This window comes from Perognathus longimembris, chromosome 10 (genome assembly GCF_023159225.1).
Source record: "Perognathus longimembris pacificus isolate PPM17 chromosome 10, ASM2315922v1, whole genome shotgun sequence".
In the NCBI taxonomy this organism is placed as follows: Eukaryota; Metazoa; Chordata; class Mammalia; order Rodentia; family Heteromyidae; genus Perognathus; species Perognathus longimembris.
In genome coordinates this window covers 30,909,485-30,930,180 of record NC_063170.1, presented here as the reverse complement: position 1 = coordinate 30,930,180, position 20,696 = coordinate 30,909,485, and the positions used below count along the sequence as shown (strand labels likewise).

Sequence of the window (20,696 nt, the reverse complement as noted above, 5' to 3'; positions counted from 1 at the left end):
CTTGTACTGTTTGTTACCTTGTCACTCATACCTCCCTCCCTCCTCCCTCTTTCCCTTTCCCCCCATGAGATGTTCAGTTCACTTACACCAAACAGTTTTGCAAGTATTGCTTTTGTAGTTGTTTGTCTTTTTTTACCCCGTGTCTCTCAAATTTTGGTATTTCCTTTCAATTTCCTAGTTCTAATACCAGTATACACAGTTTCCAATATACTCAGATAAGATTACAGAGATAGTGTAGGTACAACCACAGGAAGGTGATACAAGAACATCATCAATAATAGAAGCTACAGATACAGATGGGATGTTGAAAGTAGTTACAACTGTGATATAACAATTGTTTCCATAACATGGAGTTCATTTCACTTAGCATCATCTTATGTGTTCATAAGGGTATAGCTATTGGGCTCTTGTGATCCTCTGCTATGACTTACCTAAACCTGTACTAATTCTTCCCAATAAGGGAGACCATAGAGTCCATGTTTCTTTGGGTCTGGCTCACTTCATTTAGTATAATTTTTTCCAAGTCCTTCCATTTCCTTACAAATCGGGCTATGTCATTCTTTCTGATTGACTCTGATCCCTTGATCTCAAAGGGGAGCTGATGGGTGAAGATCATCCATCTTCTGTAATTTCTTCAAGCTGACTCATGGGTATTGCTTACCTAGTTAGGATCCTATTACCTTAAACTACTTTGCCAAGGGGCAGCAGGATCAGAAGTCCTTTAGGAGCTTTACTCCATACTGGAAATTAGTAATCATTTAACTTTTAACAATTATACAAACCCTCTATTGGGCTACAGCACTGTAGCTTCTTAACATTTTAATTTGCATAGCATTTTTTTGACTGGCTGAGGAAACCTAACAATGCCTAAATTACCTTTGTAGGCCTAGAACTCAATAAAGACAATTTTAGGTCCACAAGCTTTCTTTCCTGAACAAATATACCAGCTCAGAATTCTCGTTGCCAATTAGAACTTTGAGTAGATGCAGGGATTTGGGATTTTAAACTATCCCCCCATGAGACAATCTTATCACTACTACTCACTATTACAGATGGCTGGCAAGTTCCTGCCCAGTAACAGACATGGGCATTAGAAAGGCATGCTTACAATTTATTCTTCTAGGACCCCCTGGCTCTGATTAACTTTTGAAGGGCCAAGCACACATGACTCTAGGATCTGACACCATCTCTGCCATTTAAGCAGTGGCTTACTGCATCCGGATGCTCCATCCTTTTTGTCCCTGGTGTGACTTTTCCATTCTGAGGTAAATGCACCTTTGGCATTTTGCTTGGTCCCTTGCTGGGCTTGGGCTGGGGGCCTGAGTGCTGTCCCTCAGCTCTCCAGCTTAAGGCTAACACTGCCACTTTTGAGCTCTAACATAACTCACAACTCTGTTCCCAGGATTCTGCTGACTGATTAGAGATGAGACTCTCACAGGGACCTTTCTTTGCCTGAGCTGGCTTTGAACCACAGATCATGAGGCTGTAAGGCCACTTTATATTCCATTTAAAGCAACAAGGTGGTCCACACAGAAATAGTTTTTAAGCATGATCTTACCTGGAACTTAAAAGGACCAAAGTTACATCTGACAAACTTGTAGGAATCATCTGTCCTCCATGAACCTGTCTACAATTTTTACAGAACACCTGCAAAGTAAACTGGAGTAGCAATTAAACAATCATTTGGTAGCCATAATTTTCCTTTATCCAACTTAAAACAGACATTTAGGACAGGTTTTATTTCCAAATCTCATATCTAGAAATCCAATTTTTTTTGTTTTAAATTTAAAGTCTTTAACATTTACTCTCTAGCACTGTAGCTGTTCAAATTCTTTATCTAGAAATGTATTTTAAAGCCTTTAAAAGTAGAGGCTTTTACACCTTTGCCTCAGCCTTATTTGCATCTGAAAAACTCTGAAACCCAGGGGGCATCCAGCCTTCTGGCTGCCTGTTTTAAAAGAGTCATTTATTTATTTATTTATTTATTAGTCTCAACTACTGCATGAAGACCTTTAAACTCAAAACACAATTATTCTTACTGAAAGAATTACAAAATTAGAAATCCCCATTAGTTTAATATATACTTTAAAATATTTACCTGATTATATGTAACTTAAAATAGTCTCACTATTATATCACAGTATAAACATAAAATTCAGTACTTAAATCATTAAACTGATACCCAAGACAATAGTAACAAATATACATTTATCAGTGTGCACCAAAATTACCAACAGGAGAATCCAGACTTAGCATCTTTGCTTTTCCAATACATCCAAATTGCCAAATACAAATAAACCTTTCAATTCTCCTTTAAGGTTTTCCAATATTAATAATCCATCCTAAGGGGCAGCTTTAAAAATTCCAGTCAAATCATTTTTTACCACCAAGTTTCCAATGTTCACCTGAAAACAAAAGAGAGAAAAGAAAGGCCTCCATTGGCCTGTCCTACAGAATGGCCTATCTCCATCCTACTCCTCAGAGCTTGATGAACTGTCTTGGTGCCGGCTTGTCCTCTTCCACCATGAATGGACACCCCCTTATGGCTGTCCCACCATGTGGATTCCCTCCAGGGCCTGTGCCACCACGTGGACTGGCTAAGCTGCACCTTTGCCAGATCACCCCTCACTCCTGAGGATAGGCACACAGGCCTGTCCTAGGTTTTTCCTTTCCTTTCCTATTGGTCTCTGACTGAGAAACCCAAGCAGTTTTTTTTTAACAGTGATAAACCTTTACATCCAAAGTTCTAACACTTAGCCCTGATTTTTTTTTTAATTAAAGAAACATTTTTTTAAACCATGGTTTCTCTTTAAAACAATGCAATAATCCTTTAAAGCATTTGGTAACGCCCAAACTTTATACCCATTTGAATTTAAACTTAAATTCACTCAATTTTACATCATACTAACAGTCTTGAACATGTTCACACTCACACATGCACACACACATACATATTCAAAAGATCTTAAAGAGTGCAAGATAAACATCGGCCGTACATTTTCCAGTGGCAAGAGTACTTTTGCCAATCTTACTCATGCAACACCCAAATTGTAAGACAAAACTTTTAACAAATGATTTTTAGCATTCTCCAGCCTCATTTTCCACGGTTTGATAGTTTTAGCAAAACATTTTAGCACACCAAATAATTTTCTGCTGAAGAAGGCTGGGTGGGGGTCCCCCAGAGTTCTTTTTGTGGACACTCACACTCTGATTGTGAGCTGTCGCCTATACATCTTTCCAATGAGCTAAACATAAATGCAGGGAGGTAGAGGGAGTCTGTCCCATTTTGTCCGTCACAGTCAGGAGATACAGAAAACAAAGAAGAACAGTCCAGACCAGTCCTAAAACAATACAGGCAATTTTTCCTTTTCTGCAACACAATCTTTTCTAGTATCTGACTGCATTTGATTTGCTTAACAACCAAAATCAGTTTTTACAGTATCCACTCAATCCTTTTCCACTTTCTGCTTCCAATCCCAACTCCTCACCCTTCTCTTCACTTCACCCTCACATTCAAGCCAAAATTCAATAATCCTTTCTATCAGTAGAGAACATTTACCATGTCAGATTGGTTTAAAATATGCAACACACAGTAATATACTTAAAACAAAAGCAATACCATAAAATAAACAATAAACACCTAGGCCTTCGTGGTTTGGGGCCTGCTTAAGTTCTGAGGGGACCTCTTCCCCCTCAGCCAGAGACAACCAAAACAACCAAACAACAAACACCAACACAAATGTTACAAAAGAACTCGCTGCGCGGCGTGGATTGCTAACCGGAGACCAAAGGCAGTTGCAGACAGAAAATCCGTCACTAACAAATACAGGTGCCTTTAGAATGGGGCAATCCTCTCAGAACCGGAGGAGAAGGGGACGTCTCCCACAGACCCCATTGGCAGCCCTATAGTGCGTCCACCAGAACCCTTTGCCTTCCCTTCTCTTACTGGCCGGATTTTCACCACCTCTCCATCAGGTGTTTGGGTGGGCTTGGGGGGGTATCCTGGAGAGCCCCCAATGTCTTGCTCGAGTTCAGGACACCCGAAAAGACCACCAGAGACCAAGACCGATGTAAACAGCAAAGAGGCACTTATTGCGAGCTAGCTCGGACCTACACACACACAGCAGCTGCTGGTCACACTCAGAGGCCCCAGCCAAAGTCTAGTAGTCTTTTTATATCATGAAACAACCAACTCTTTTTTTTTTTTTTGGCCAGTCGTGGGCCTTGGACTCAGGGCCTGAGCACTGTCCCTGGCTTCTTCCCGCTCAAGGCTAGCACTCTGCCACTTGAGCCACAGCGCCGCTTCTTGCCGTTTTCTGTATATGTGGTGCTGGGGAATCGAACCTAGGGCCTCGTGTATCCGAGGCAGGCACTCTTGCCACTAGGCTATATCCCCAGCCCAACAACCAACTCTTAAACAATCTGGGGAAACTTCCACACAGTCAGGCATATGTTTGATTAACAATCACATCACACTAAGCAAGCAGAGGGAAATAGGCTAACCTTATCTATTGTTAACTTTGTTAGCAGAGGGCTAAAGTTAAACTTTGTTAGCAGAGGGCTATAGTTAACTTTGTTAGCAGAGGGCTAAACCACATTCGTTCCTCTTGTCCCTTGTCTGTCTCAATCTCTGTTTATATTAAACACAGACATTCAGCAGTTTTTCTCAAAAAATGTTTGTGCAGGCTTTAAGATGGAGTCACTTAGGTCTTTTGTGTCTCTTCAATATGCATAATACATATGTTATATAATATATTTTTATTTACATAATTTGTTTATGTATAATTTCATGCAAACAGCAATTAGATGTGGTGAGATATAAACTGTGATGTAGGATTTAAAAAAATTATTATCAAACTGTTGTACAGAGAGGTTACAGTTTCATATGTTAGGCATTGGATACATTACTTGTACTGTTTGTTACCTTCTCCCTCATCCCCCCTCCCCCTTCCCCTTTCCCTTTCCCTCCCTGAAGTGTTCAGTTCACTTACACCAAACAGTTTTGCAAGTATTTCTTTTGTAATTGTTTGTCTTTTTTACCCTGTGTCTCTCAATTTTGGTATTCCTGTTCAATTTCCTAGTTCCAAGACCAGTATACACGGTTTCCAATATACTCAGATAAGATTACAGAGATAGTGTAGGTACAACCACAGGAAGAACATCATCAATAATAGAAGCTACAGATACACATGGGATGTTGAAAATAGTTACAACTGTGATATAACAATTGTCTCCATAACATGGAGTTCATTTCACATAGCATCATCTTATGTGTTCATAAGGGTATAGCTATTGGGCCTTGTGGTGCTCTGCTATGACTTGCCTAAACCTGTGCTAATTATTCCCAGTAAAGTAGACCATACAGTCCATGTTTTTTGGGTCTGGCTAACTTCACTTTGTATAATTTTTTCCAAGTCTTTCCATTTCCTTACAAATGGGACAATGTCATTCTTTCTGATAGAGGCAGAAAATTCCATTGTGTATATGTACCACATTTTCCTGATCCATTCGTCTACTGAGGGGCATCTGGGTTGGTTCCAGATTCTAGCTATGACAAATTGTGCTGCGATGAACATTGTTGTGCTGGTGGCATTACTGTGATTTTGTTTGTGGTCTTTTGGATAGATACCCAAAAGTGGGGCTGCTGGGTCATAGGGAAGTTCTATATTTAGCCTTCTGAGGAATCTCCATACTGCTTGCCATAGTGGCTGAATCAGTTTACATTCCCAGCAACAATGAAGTAGGGCTCCCTTTTGGCCACATCCCCTCCAACAATTGTTATTGTTAGTTTTCTTGATATATGACATTCTTACTGGGGTGAGATGGAATCTCAATGTTGTTTTGATTTGCATTTCTTTTATGGCCAGTGACGTAGAGTATTTTTTCATATGTCCCTTGGAGATTCTCAATTCCTCATCTGAGAAGTTTCTTTGTAAGTCTTTAGCCCACTTGATGAGGGGCTATTGGTTCTTTGCGGTTTTGTTTTGGAAGAAGGTAATTTTTTTAGTTCTGCATATATTTTAGATATGAGGCCTTTGTCCATTGAATGGCTGGTAAAGATCTTTCAAAGTTTTAAAGTTCTCCTCAAAGAGGTCTTTCACTTCTTTGGTTAAGGTTATTCCTAGGTATTTTATGTTTTGGGGGGCTATTTCAAAGGGAGTTGCTTTCCTGATTTCAGCCTCGGTCTTTGGGTCGTTAGCATAGAGAAAGGCTGTTGACTTTTGAAGATTTATTTTATATCCTGCAACTTTGCCAAAGTTTTGGATCAGCTCTAGTAGCATGGGGATAGCATCTATGGGATTCTTTAGGTATAGGATCATGTCATCTGCGAAGAGAGAAAGTTTAACTTCATCTTTACCTACTTGGATCCCCTTTATATTTTCTTCTTGCCTGATTGCTCTGGCTAGGAATTCTAGTACTTTGTTGAAGAGCAGGGGAGAGAGTGGACATCCCTGCCTTGTTCCTGATTTTAAAAGGAATGGCTTTAGTTGTTCACCATTTAGAGTTATGCTTGCTGTTGGTTTGTCATAAACTGCCTTGATTATATTCAGGAATGTTCCCTGGAATCCCAGTTTTTCCAGGGCTTTTAGCATAAATGGGTGCTGGATTTTATCAAACACTTTTTCCGCATCCAGAGATGAAACCATTTGGTTCTTTACCTTTCTCCAGTTGATGTGGTGGATTACATTATTTGACTTGCATATATTAAACCAACTTTGCATCCCTGGGATGAATCCAGTTTGATCGTGGTGTATGATTTTTTTGATGACCTGTTGAAGTTCATTGGCCAGAATTTTGTTGAGAATTTTTGCGTCTATATTCATCAGGGTGATCGGTCTATAGTCCTCTTTCCTTGATGAGTCCCTGCCTGGTTTTGGGATGACGGTTATACTGGCTTCATAGAATGAGTCTGGAAGTGAATGTTCTCTTTCAATTTCATTGAAGAGTTTGAGAAATATTGGTGTGAGTTCCATTTTGAAGGCCTTAAGAATTCTGCAGTGAATCCGTCTGGACCTGGGCTTTTCTTGGATGGGAGATCATTTATTGCCGTTTCTATTTCAATACTGAATATGGGTCTGTTTAGAAGGTTTAAATCTTCATGGTTCAGTTTGGGGATATGAATTTTTTCTAGGAAATCATCCATTTCTTCCAAGTTCTTGAATTTGTTGGCATAAAGATTTCAAAATATTCCCTTATTATTTTCTGAATTTCGGTTATTTCTGTGGTGATGTTACCTGTTTTATCTCTTATCTTGTTTATTTGAGTGTGCTGCTTTTGGTTTTTGGTCAGGTTTGCCAGGGGTCTGTTTATGTTGTTGATTTTTTCAAAGAATCAACTCTATGTTTTGTTGATTCTTTCGATTTTTTTTTTGTCTCTAATTGATTTAATTCTGATTTGATTTTAATTATTTGCTTCCGTTCATTGACGTGGGGTTTGGCTTGTTGTTCTCTCTCAAGGAAATTAAGGTGCTTCCTTAAATTATTGAGTTGCTGTTTCTCCAGTTTGTTGATGTATGCACTCAGAGATATAAGTTTTCCTCTGAGTACTGCCTTTACTGTGTCTCAACGGAGCTGGTACTTTGTGTCCTCAACTTGGTTGAATTCCATAAACATTTGAACTTCTGTTTTAATTTCTTCAAAGACCCTCTGATGGTTCAGCAGAGTGTTGTTTAGTCTCCATGAATTGTAACATTTTCTGTGGTGGCTGTTTGAGTTGAGCTCTAATTTCATTCACTAATTTCATTGCATTGTGGTCTGAGAGAATGCAGGGAATGGTTTTGATACTTCTGAATTTGAACAGATTTTTTTTGTGCCCTAAGACGTGATCTATTTTGGAGAACGTTTATGTGCTGCCGAAAAGAATGTGTATTCTGTCGTTGCTGCGTGGAATATTCTGTAGATGTCGGTTAAGTCTAGTTTGTCTATGCAATTGTTTAGTTCTGTGGTTTCTTTTTTCAGTTTTTGGCATGTTGATCTGTCCAGAGGTTATAGTGGAATGTTAAAGTCCCCAACTATCAATGTGTTTGGGTCTATGAGTGTTTTTAGAGTCAGTAGTGTTTGTTTGATGAAGTTGGGTGCTACTGCATTTGGTGTGTAGATATTTAGAATGGGTATATCTTCCTATAGGAGAGATCCTTTTACTAGTATGTAGTAACCTTCTTTGTCTCTTCTTACCTTTTTTAATTTGAATTCAATTTTGTCTGATACTAGGATTGCAACTCCAGCCTCCTTATGGGGGCCATTTGCTTGATAGATTTGTTTCCAGCCGTTCACTTTTAGAAGATGTTTACTTTTGCTGGATGGATGTGTCTCTTGGAGGCAGCAGAAAGATGGATCTTGATTTTTGATCCAACTTATGAGCCTATGTCGTTTGATTGGCGAATTAAGTCCATTAATGTTGAGAGTTAGGATTGAGAGATGATCGTTTGTTCCTTTCATTATCACTATCTTGTTTAAAGCTGTGTCTTCCCATTTCTTGATCTGATGTTTACTAATTAGGGTTCATTTCTCTGTCTGTATTGGGATCTTGATTATTTTCCCTGTATAGTACATCTTTGAAGATTTTCTGTAAACCTGGTTTGGTGGAGATATATTGTTTCAGTTTTTCCTTGCTGTGGAAGACTTTTATTTGACCTTCAGCTATGAAGGAGAGTTTGGCTGGGTACAGAATTCTTGGTTGGTAGTTATTTTTAGTTAGTGTTTGGTATACTTCATTCCAGGCTCTCCTTGCTTTCATGGTCTCTTCTGAGAAGTCTGGGGGTAATTCTGATTGCTTTCTCTTTATAAGTGATTTTCTTTGCCCTAACAGCTTTGAGTATTTTTTCCTTTCACTCTACTGAATCTGTTTTGATAACAATGTGTCAGTGGGATGTCCTATTCTGGTCTGGTCGGTTTGGGGTTCTAAATGCTTCTTGTATTTGTATAGGCCTTTCCTTCTGGATATTTGGGAAGTTCTTAGCTCATATTCTGTTAAATAGGTTGCCTATCCCATTAACCTCTTCCTCCAAGTTTTCCTCAATACCTATTATCCTTAAATTGGGCTTCCTGATTGTGTCTTGAATCTCCTGTAGCGATCTGTTTTGTTGATTGGATTGGATTTGTATTGCTTTTTGATCTTTCTCCATAGAATCTAAGGAATCTTCAGCTCTTGAAATTCGCTCCTCTGCTTCAGTTAGTCAGGACTGTAAGCTAGCTACTTGATTTCGAATCTCTTTTCCTTCTGACTGGTCTTTCCTGATGATTTCCATGTCTTTTCTTAAGTCTTGTATGGACTTCTTTACTTCATTAACTTCATTACTTTGGTTTTGAGTGTTGTCTCTCAAATCTTTAAGCTGGGTAGCTATCTTTTCATTTGAGTCTTGAAGTTCATTTATATTTCTATTTGTGGATGCCATGAAATTCTCCATTAATTTTTTTCTTTGCCTCCTCACTCTCTAGAATAATTGACTGAAGAGATCCAAACTTTTCATTTATCATGTTTATCAGTAGACTTTGTAGAGCATTTTGGGGGTTCTCTTCTATGTCTTTGATTGACTGGTCTGCTTCCTGCTTGTTTTGAGTGTGGGATAAGACTTCATTGTTTGCCATCTTTCTTGTGTTCCTTCTGCCCATTTGAATTGGGGATGCCAGTCTACCAGCACCTGTGAGCACTGTTTAAGACCCAAAGCAGCCCTTACCAAGCACTGTTGTGTAAATCTTACAAGTTCACAATTATGTACAGATACTCTGTATACCTGTCTATAAAATTAGATTTGGTGTTCCTAAAGAATACAATTTCAATATAACAACTGATCCTGGGCCCTGTATTCAGTAGTTACTTATTTACTGTAAAAGCCCTATAAGCAATTCTTGTTTTTATATTAAGTTCTTTTAGGACTGGCTTTCTCTATGAACCCCTTTGATTCACTCGGATTTAGCTGGGATACCCTCTATCCAATAACCAAGAGTCAATGGAGACTGGAGGTCCAGCCAGTAGGTAAGGAGGGTAAGTTGGAGGTAGTAAAGGGAATAGAGTAAAATGTATTGGGGAGGGGAGGTGGTGATTTTTGTTTAGTTTCACTGACATGGAAATGTGGAGAAGAGTAGAATCAGTAGAAAGAACAAGGTTGAAATGATAGATAATGGAGAGTTAGCAGAAAAGAGTGGAGGTGTTCTTCATAGGAAAGTAATATTTAAAGATAGAGAATGCAAAGAGAGAAATAAAGTAAAAAAAGAGGAAGACAGATGCACAAAACAGAGAAAAATTATTTAAAAAAGAAAAAAAATAAAAAGGAAAAAAATCAGAAAAGGAACAACCCAAACAAACAGCAAAGAAAAAAACTTGATAAAACTGTTGTGCCAAGTCGCGAAACCACCACCAAGAAGACCACCGAGACTCAGACATTCCAAAATGCAAAAGCAAAGCAAGGCTTTATTTAAGTGAGCTGCAACTCGGGCCTCGTCCTACCCACCAACACAGCGGAGGTTAGGAGGGAGCCCCGAGCTGCGGTTACACAGGGCTTATAAAGGCAAAGAACAAGGTTACAACAATCAGGTGTTCAAGCAAGCAAGATTAGGATACAGGTACAAATCTGATTGGCTCAGGGTTCAATTCTTTAATGGGGTTCACGTGGTAAAATGGGGTTCACGTGGTAAAATGGGGCCTGACTTCAAAGTCTGGCACTTCAAAACAAACAGGTAAAAATAGAAAACATGAAAAAAAAAACCAACGATGTTTCCGAAGTGAAAAAAAAAATTTTTTTAAAGTTTAAAAAATGTTGAAAAAAAAAATGGAGTCCTCCTTGTTTGGGAGGTCTTTCCCCAGTCTCTGGTTTGCTTGTGATGGTAAGCAGTCTATATTCCTGATTGGCTGGGTTTGGCTTGATTTCAGTTTGCTCCTCTGTCTGCTGTGGGGCCACTGGCTTTGAATAGGCTGTGGTCTCAGCAGGGCGGGGCACCTCTGGCCTGTTTTATCTGGCTCAGAGTTGTTTGCCTGGGTGAGGCTTCTCCCTCCTGGGCGGGGCGGCCTCCTTGGCGGAGGTGGCTAAGGAAAGCAGCTCCATTTTGGCTGGGAATTGGGCTTCCTTTGTGACGGGACTGTTTAACTGTCTCAGGAACTATTCGTTCCCCTGTCTGGTGTTTCCGTGCCGCCGGGAGCTGCTGGCTGTTTTCGCGTTAAATTTAGAAGTTCCGGCGGGCAGGGCGGGGCACCTCTGGCTAAGCCATGGCCCTGGACATGCCTCCCCCCTGGGCAGGGGGCGTTCTCCTGGGCAGAGCTGGCTCTCACTGTTCGGTCCCTCTTGCCCTTTTCAAAGATGGCTACTTTGACCTTGCTTTTCCTAGGCCTGCTTTAGTTCCAATCTGGTCTGACCCTATGCCAGTGGCAAAGATGGCGCTTTGCTCTGGTGGTGGGGGAAGGGCTGCCTTCCAGAAGCTGCTCTGTGGGCACAAGTGAAAATATCTTTCGTGGGGTACTCACGCTTTCTCTGCGATTTCAGGTTGTCCATGCTCAGCCGCCATAGAGAGTATTTCTCCCTGGTCTCCACTGTGTGCTTTAGCTGTGTGGAGTACAGGTTGCTGTGGCAGGTGCTGTGCTTGTGCTGGCACTGGAGTGGCAGTGGGAGGCCACCCAGAGCTCGAATTTGTGTTTTCAGATGAGCAAAGTCGATTTTTCCTTCCTGGCCAGAATCCCTGTACTGTTACAACTTACTCTGGTTGTCTTTCTAGTAGTAAAAGTTTCTATAGGGTATAAGGGACAAGGTAACAAACAGTACAAGTAATGTATCCAATGTCTAACGTATGAAACTGTAACCTCTCTGTACATCAGTTTGATAATAAAAATTTGAAAAAAAATTCCATACCTGCAATATTGCATCTGAAGTTGTAAGTGTAGAGCAGAGCAGAAACAATGATATGGCACTATATATTGTCTTATGTTTATCTATTGTCATTGAAAAATTCAGAAACAACGTGATTCTCTTTTTATTAATTAATTTATTTATTGTCAAGTGATGTACAAAGGGGTTACAGTTTAATTTGTAAGGCAGTAAGTACATTTCTTATCAAACTTGTTACCTCCTCCCTTATTTTTCTCTCACCTTCCCTCTTCCCAAGCTCTACCCCCCTCATTGTACAGTTGGTTTACAGCATATGTCTTGTAAGTATTACTGTTGCCTTGGTTTGCCCTTGGTTCTTTGTTTCTCCATTTTCTTGTTTTCCTTCCCTTTCCTAAATCAGATAAATGTATATACAAGAAACAGAGTAATAAATTCAAATACACTGTCAAGAGGAGATAAACCAAAGGAAAAAAAATGAAAGAAAAAAAAAGTAACTTCACACAGAGCATTAACAACAACACAAAACATTTCTAATAACTACAAATGTTTGTTCCAAATTACAACTCTTTGGTTGCAACAAATTAGCTCTCCTTTCAATTCTTTGGTTCTCACTTTGTTTTGGTGTTATTGAACTTCTGCTCTACCGTAAGCATTGTGGTGTGATTACAAAAATGAGATACACTTATTTCCTCATTCCTCACTATATTTGCTTTGGTCTAACTTATGTCTCTTGTTCAAATTTGTTCCTTTAGGCCCTTTGGTATTCTTGGCACAATGAATAAAGAAAATGACTCTAGTGTAACAGAATTTGTACTTATGGGCCTATCATCCCCCTGGGAGATACAGTTATTTCTCTTCCTAATATTTTTGCTAGTTTATGTTGCTATTGTCCTGGCGAATCTCTTGATAGTGGTAACAGTGCAAGCTAGTGCTCACCTGCTCCAGTCTCCTATGTACTACTTCTTAAACCACCTCTCCTTCATTGATCTGTGCCTCAGCTGTGTTGCTATGCCTATATTAGGGAATTTCCTACAGCAGGTCAAGACCATCTCTTCTTCAGGTTGTCTGGCCCAGATCTACTTCCTCCACTTTTTGGGAGCCAGTGAGATGTTTTTGTTGACAGTCATGGCCTATGACAGGTATATGGCCATATGTAATCCTTTGCACTACCTGACAGTCATGAACTGCCAGCTATGTCTTCAGTTGGTGTTTGCCTGCTGGTGTGGAGGTTTCCTCCACTCCATCACACAGGTAATACTGGTCATTCAGTTGCTGTTCTGTGGCCCCAATCATCTGGATAACTTCTACTGTGATGCTCCACAAGTCATTAAACTGGCCTGCAGAGATACTTATGTGGTCGAGGTGCTGATGGTCTCCAATAGTGGTCTGCTATCTCTTATCTGTTTCTTGGTCCTGCTATTCTCCTATGCTGTCATACTGATCACTTTGAGAACTTTCCTCCATCAAGACCAGGGCAAAGTACTCTCTACCTGTGCCTCCCATCTAACAGTGGTCAGCCTGATCTTTGGGCCATGCGTTTTCATCTATTTGAGGCCGTTCTGCAGCTTTTTTGTGGATAAGGTGTTCTCTGTGTTTTACACAGTGATCACACCTATGTTGAATCCTCTCATCTATACACTCAGAAATGCTGATATGAAGACAGCTATGAAGAAGCTGAGAAGAAAGCATATGGCATCCTGCTGCCTTTTAAAAGATGAATAGGAAGCCTGTAATCCTAGTTATTTATTGTTACTTATTTAGGTGGCTGAGATCTGGCTTCAGAAAAAGGTAGAAGTACTGCTGTGGCTTGAATGGCACAGTGTTAGCTTTGAGCACAAAGAGGCTCAGGGACAGTGCCCAGGCCCTGGATGGATAAAAAAGATGACCAAGAAAAGGTGCTAAAGAAATCATACCCATTCTTAGAACACTATTATGCTCTACGATCATGCCTAATTATTTTAAAGATGTAGCTATGAAAGTCAAGGCAGAATAAAATTGTAATGTTTTACGTGTGTGTGTGTGTGTGTGTGTGTGTGTGTGTGTGTGTGTGTGTGTGTGTGTTGGTACTGGGGCTTAAACTCAGGGCATGGGCACTGTTTCTGAGCTTCTTCACTCAAGGCTAGCACTTTGGCTTTTTGCTATTTAGTTGGAGACAAAAATGTCAAAAACTTTCCTGCCTGGGCCGTCTTTGAATTGTGATCCTCAGATATCAGTGTCCTAAGTAGCTAAAATTACAGGAATGATCCACCACTGGCCTAGCTAATGTATCAGTTTTGATAATAATTGGGATAATAATGCAATGCTACATAATGGGAATAAGAGGGTCAGAGGATACTTCACGAGAACCTTTTATCCTTTTGTCTACAGCCAGCCCACTTATTCTGTTTATTTAGTATTTAATTGTGTTAAAATGAAGTCAAACATTACACTTCCTGCTCTACCAGTGTCTAAGATTCCAATTTTTGAAACATCCTTTTGGTGTTTCATCACTTTTTGGGAGCAACATGAGTTCCATTGATTTTTTCCCTTTTAACATCTATAAGCAATACTGGTTTCCCTATATATTAGTACTCATCTAGGAAATATGTTCCATACTGTGCCAAATTTTAGAAACAAGTCAGTTGAATGACCATGTTTTCTTAGGAGAGTTTATATATGAGAAAACAAGTCTGGGAATGGATGTGTGATAGAAGCTACTAGCATTCTATAGTAGAAGCATCTCTGGGAAGGATCATTTCCTTTTGATATTTATTTTTTACTCATTTTATATTATTTCTTTAATGGTGGTATGGTTTGAACTCAGGGCCTCGCACTGTTTAGACAGATGTTCTTACTTTGGAGCTACACTTCCAGCCAAAATTTTGCTCATTATTATTATTTTTTTGTACTGTGGTCTGCCTTGCTGTCAAAGTGTGTGTCTGAGCATAATCCATTTAGGGTAGCCTTCCTGTCTAGCTAGGATGAGGGTTACAAGAGCTTTTCTATTTGGGCTGGCCTTGAAAGGCCAGTCCTTCTAGTTTCACCTTCCACAATAGCTAGGAATACAGTTGAGGGCCACTGACATCTTGCTTAAATTGAACTTCTTTGAATTAAGTTATAGGGATGGTAAATTTGCAAATGTCAATTGATCATAGTGTTTAAAGAATTTAAATCCAAAGAAAAATGAAAAAGGGAGAGAAAAAAATGATAAGCTGCAATTGAAAGCATTCTCCTTGTCCTTGAAGGGCTCCTGGTTATCATTGCTGTGTCAGAAATCTGCTTTGAGGAGTGGGGAGTATCATTTGACTTCATTTTCTACCAATGAACTCATAGCTGTGAAGTGACTTGCTCAATGCATATTCCAAAAATATCAGCCATCAAGACAACGAATAATTTTAGACAATCTATATTTTCCCTCAATTATATGGTATTTCGATTATATGGACAAATTGCATAGTTTGTTCTTTATATATTTAGGAACTGCAGAGATAGACGATTACTAAAAAGGTTCACTTGACAGTAACATTGAAGCTTACCCTTCCTTCCTTCCTTCCCTCCCTCCCTCATTCCTTCTCTCCATCTCTCCTTCCCTTGTTCATTCATTCGTTTGTTTGTTTCTTCCCTCCCTCTCTCCTTCCCTCGTTCGTTCGTTCGTTCCTTCCTTCCTTCCTTCCCTTGTTCAATCGTTCATTTGTTCATTCCTTCCTTCCTTCCCTCTCTCCTTCCCTTGTCCGTCCCTCCCTCCCTCCCTTCCTCCATTTTTTCCTTCCTTCTTTCTTTTTTGGTGCTGTTCCTAGGGGTTTGAACTCAGGCCATGGGTACTGACCCTGTCCTTTTTTCAAGGCTAGTGGCCTACCACTTGAGCCACAGCTCTGCTTTCTTCTTTCTGTGGTTGATTGGAGATAACTGTCTCATGGACTTTCCTGCCTCGGCTGGCTTTAAACTGTGATCCTCAGATCACAGGCTTCTGGCATGTGATTAAGCTTATCTTTAAAAATTGATTGATTTATTCTCAAAGTGATGTACAGAGGGGTTACAGTTTCATACATAAGGTAGTGAGTAAATTTCTATCAAACTTGTTACCTCCTCCCTCATTTTTCTCCCACTTTCCCCCCTCCCCAATTCCCTCTTCTGCCAAGTTGTACAATTGGCTTACAGCATGTAGTTTTGTAACTGATTTTGGTACCATGGGTATTGTATATATGCTTATTGGAAGGAGGGAGGGATATGGGAACATCAAAATGGAGAGACAAAACCTTATCTATTTCTCACATAAGGCTTCTTGCAAAATTTTTATGTGTATGAACATTTATTTTTCCTATTCATTAAGTGATGGGATAATCATAATTAAAAACTTTTGGCCATGTTTTTATATTTGCTAAATTAATTTCCCAATGAATTGAGGATTTTCTGGTTACTTAGCTGAAAACCAACTGAGGAGGGAAAAATATGTGAAACTTCAATAATTACTAAGACTTAAAAGTTAATTGGCATTACTTTGTTCATATAAGATCTCTTTATAGTGGAACAAAGGATGGAGTTTTTCTCTTGGACATTGTTTTTAAGAATCTTTATGCTTTAGCTGAGTCTTGTGAATTGGTTAAAAGTCCCACAACTTTGTATCTATGCCCTTTGATCTGAGTTATACTCTACTGTAGTCTGCTAAGAAAACATGTTAGCAGGAGGAAGGCAAATGTCTCCTCAAACAGTGTCTCTTACTTATCATCTTAAAGCAAACAGCTGAAAAAACTCAGCAAGCCATCTTGTTTCTGTTCTGTTCCAGAAATAAATGACAACTACTCTGGAAATCCTTGAAGGACAAAAACTGAATAATTCCAAGTTATACCTTCAAATTGGGACTGTTTTAACTATGTAAATCTTTCTCTCTCTATGCCCCCAATTCTCCCTTAAGCCAATGTCTATACCGCTGAAGAAGATGAAGATGTATTGAAGTATTGTCTTCTCTCTGTAATTAAACTCTGTTCTCTACCTTCTTTTGGTATATGGGGGATAGTGGTCCTAATTTGGGAATCCTAGACTTGGGTTTGGGATCTCAAACTTCAGTTTTATATGTATGAATGCATTCAGTAAAGCTAAACGTTGCTCAGAAGGACTCCTTACAGAGCCAGAACAAGAATGCTGCCTGGAAGATTTCTAAGTAGTATGTCTCAGAGTGAGAGTTGGGTCTCTCAAGTAGACAACACCTCTCTTGTTCCTTAATATTCTACTCAACATTTCCATAAAGCTTTTTTTTTGTCTATAGTGAACACTCTAAAGTGTATGCTATATTGAAAATAATATCCTAAAGAGCAGTGAACTAAACCAGAGAGTAGTGGGGGGAAGGGAATAGAAAGATTTAAGTGGTGCTGTAGATACTCAGCCAGACATATTTCAAGAACATGGAACTCCAGGCTATCTGGAATAAGGTGGTAGTTATTAGCATTTCCTCCACCTTAGGTACCCAGCCCCTCCCATTAGCCCCCAGCTCCACCCAGCCTCCCTGACCTAGAGCTTCCACTTTCTGTGCAGACCTACCTGCCTCCCCTCTAGCCCCAGAGTTCCAGGCAACCACCTGGATTAAGGTGTAGATACCATATTGATCCCACTCCCATGGGATATATAGCCCCATTAATAAACCTTCTTATAAACCTTCTTCTCTTGTCTGTGACTATCTCTGTATGGTCCCCTGGGATGGCTGGGATGGATTCTCTCAGTATTGAAAAAATCTTTTTCTGCTGTCCCCTTTCATTGAAAAATTCGTGTTCTTGTCAAGTAATTGTAAATGTCCTGGTGATAGTTCAAAGTGGCATCATTATGTTAAGAAAAACAAGTATTTTGTGTACTCCTATTTTCAGATCCAATACATCAATACTTGGCTCAGCATTTACCTATATTAAAATTATTTTTATTTATAAGGCAATAAAGTTTTTGGTTTTTCAGATTGGTACTACTTAGGTGTGTGATGCAGAAGAATTCCTTATCCTGATAATCCCAGTTCTAGAGCCTGCACGAGTCTCTTTTTTTGGGTATATTCTTCTGAGAGTGGACAATACCTCTAGTGTGTACATTCTCTAGGCATTAGGGGTTGGCGGGACACTGTGTGAGTGTGTGAATGACCAGAACTCTGGGATTCAGGGTCCTTATTCACATGTAGGAGGACTCTTGCAATAAGATTTGGGACCAGAAATGGTTATTGGAGGCTGAGGGACAAATGTCTTCTCTGTCTTTGCTGCTAAATTCAAATGGAAACTTAGCCTTCCAATTGTTACAAAGGCCTGAAAAGATACCATATTTCAATTTTGTTACATTGAGCATAGATTTACCATAATATGCTGTGTCCATTCTTACTATTCTTTAGGTCCTATAGATATGTGATGGAGTGATGATGAGGGATCTTGCTCTTTATTTCAGCACTGAGTTATTAAATGAATGAAAGGAGATAAGAAAAGTCACATTCATGAAATAATTAGAGAAATATTTAAAAAGTACTCTATGGGACTAAGGTTATTTACATTCATAGACTAGCTCTAATGTCCACATTTTGAATGAACCAAACATAAATTAGGAAACTCTAGCTTTCTTTGCCCCAAATTTAACTCTCACCATCCTAGAAAGTAGAGTATAATAGTCTAGAGAAGCCAATATGTCTATACAACATTTACTCATAAGTTAGAGAAAATATATTTCAGATATTATTCTAATCAATAGATATTAAGGTATCTTTTAACATTCAATAATTCATTAATAATTCACATTAAATTATTATCTATTCATGAATTCTCCATCTGCTATCTATGTGTTGCTATGTTTCTGGAAATGTGGCAGAGGTCTTATCTTTTGGACCTTTAACCAATTATCAATAAATCACCCAAATAACTAATTACAAAATCTCTCAATATCCAAAGAGAAGGGTTAAGAACTTCTAAAATAATCTGTGAGCTTAGATGACTGGAGGTGACTGAGGGGTCAAGCATAGCTGTCCTAAATTTTTTACTCTGTATTTGCATGGCTGTATCAGGAATCTCCCACCTACCTGGCAGTAAATTACTTGACTCCTCAATATCCTTTGTCCATGTTATACACAAAAAAGTATTATCTACCTCACTAGATTCCCAGAAAATAAGAGGACCTAATACGGTGGAGATTAATAAGAATATATATATATATATATATATATATATATATATATATATATATGTTTACATATGTCTCAATTAATTGGACTGGGACTGGTTATGTTACTATGATTATTAGCTGCTCTTATCTGGAGGCGAAACAAAGCTGAGATAATATAACTGCTTGATTCTACAGGAAAAATGGAGAATTTTCCCCTAGATCATTACCTTGTAAAAGCAAAATCTCTAATAAGCTATTCAATATATTGAAACAAGTCTTGACACAAAAATTTCAGGTTAAGTGATATCTGTGTTCTCAAAATTATTTTTAAAAATCATACTGTGTTTACAAATGGTCTGTTTAACAACATGTGTTCAAGTGCTTTATACAATTAATTTTAATATTAATAATAATATAATAATAATAATATAAATAATAAAAATAACATTAATTAATAATAAAAAATAATAATAAAGTTGGGTAGCTTTAGATTTATAGAAAAGTCACAGTAATTGTACATACAGTCTATGTAAGGGGACTTAACAACAACAATTTTTGTTAAAATGCACTGGATACTTACTTGGGCCCATGAACTAACTAAAAACAGAAGAAAAACTTGATACTTTGCCTCCATCTTAGACGTATCTCTGCTCTGAGCCATCCTTTCAGAAGTCACATCGCAACTTAGGCTGTGGGAAAAATTGCATGATGGGTAACATCCCATGACAATGGACCAAAAGTACTACATGAAATAATAAAGCCACCTCAGGATAGACCACTTCCAGAGCAATGGTGACCTAGTTATCCTGACTGATGATGACAATTATCATAATTTCTCCAGAAACTCCTCCCAAAACATAATGTAGCAATAAATGAGGTCATACTTTGACTCAAACTATTTAAAAATTATGCATACCTCCTTCACATTGACCCTAACTCTCTGTGTATGAAATCCAAAACTCATGTCTATGTTCCAAAATGACTGAACATGGGTTGAAGTACTGTCATGGCATATTATATAATAAATCTCTATTGTCTATTTGTCTCCACGTTCTTTAATTTGGTGTACAGTAGCAAATGATAGCACCTGACACGTGAACTGGAGTTTGGGCCTGAGGTCTAAAGACTTCTCTTTTTGTACACCTTAGTCCATTTCCTCTTGATGGCATATTTATCATAGCTATGAAGCAATATTGGTGCATTATTATTAACTTAACTATATTTTTTATTCAGTTATCATTAAAATTTCCTTAATAAGCAGTAAACTGTCTCTGCTGTATCATCTTGTTAGTTATTAAAGTATATGGGATACTTTCTCTCATTTATAAAGACATTTTGAGGAATTCAGAACAAGATTGAGGAGAGGCATACACCCTTGACTATTTAGTTAGGTGTAAAAATGGTGCCGTAGCAAGATTCAGAACAGTATAAGGGAATATTTTGCAAACCTTTATGCTATCAAATTGGAGCATCTGGAAGAAATGGAAGAATTCCTAGAGAATACTGATATAGAAAAACTAAAAACAAGAAGAGTTGAACCAACTAAATAGGCCCATAACAATTAATAAAATAGAAATGGCAATAAATGACCTGCCATCGAAGGAAAGTCCCATCTAAGAAAAGTCCAGGACCTGTTGTATTTACCACTGAAATCTATTAAGACATCAAAGGAGAACTTACTTCAAAACTTCTCAAACTCTTCAATAAAATAGAAAAGGAAAGATCACTACCAAATTTATTCTATGAAGCCACCATTACACTCATCCCCAAAACGAATTGGGACTTA

At 38.6% G+C, this 20,696-nt stretch overlaps 1 protein-coding gene across 1 annotated transcript; it reads left to right on the top strand.

Moving 5' to 3' along the window:
• The first annotated feature begins 12,583 nt into the window (after nt 1-12,583).
• Nucleotides 12,584-13,537, top strand: LOC125357919 (olfactory receptor 4Q3-like). The gene has a single exon (XM_048354763.1). It carries the CDS (start codon nt 12,590-12,592, stop codon nt 13,535-13,537), a length of 948 nt encoding a protein of 315 aa, XP_048210720.1. The 5' UTR covers nt 12,584-12,589.
• Nucleotides 13,538-20,696: the final 7,159 nt, after the last annotated feature.

What these genes read in the sequence shown, in the direction of transcription:
- LOC125357919 (XM_048354763.1), top strand. Translation starts at nt 12,590, where the DNA reads ATGAATAAAGAAAATGACTCTAGTGTAACAGAATTTGTACTTATGGGC.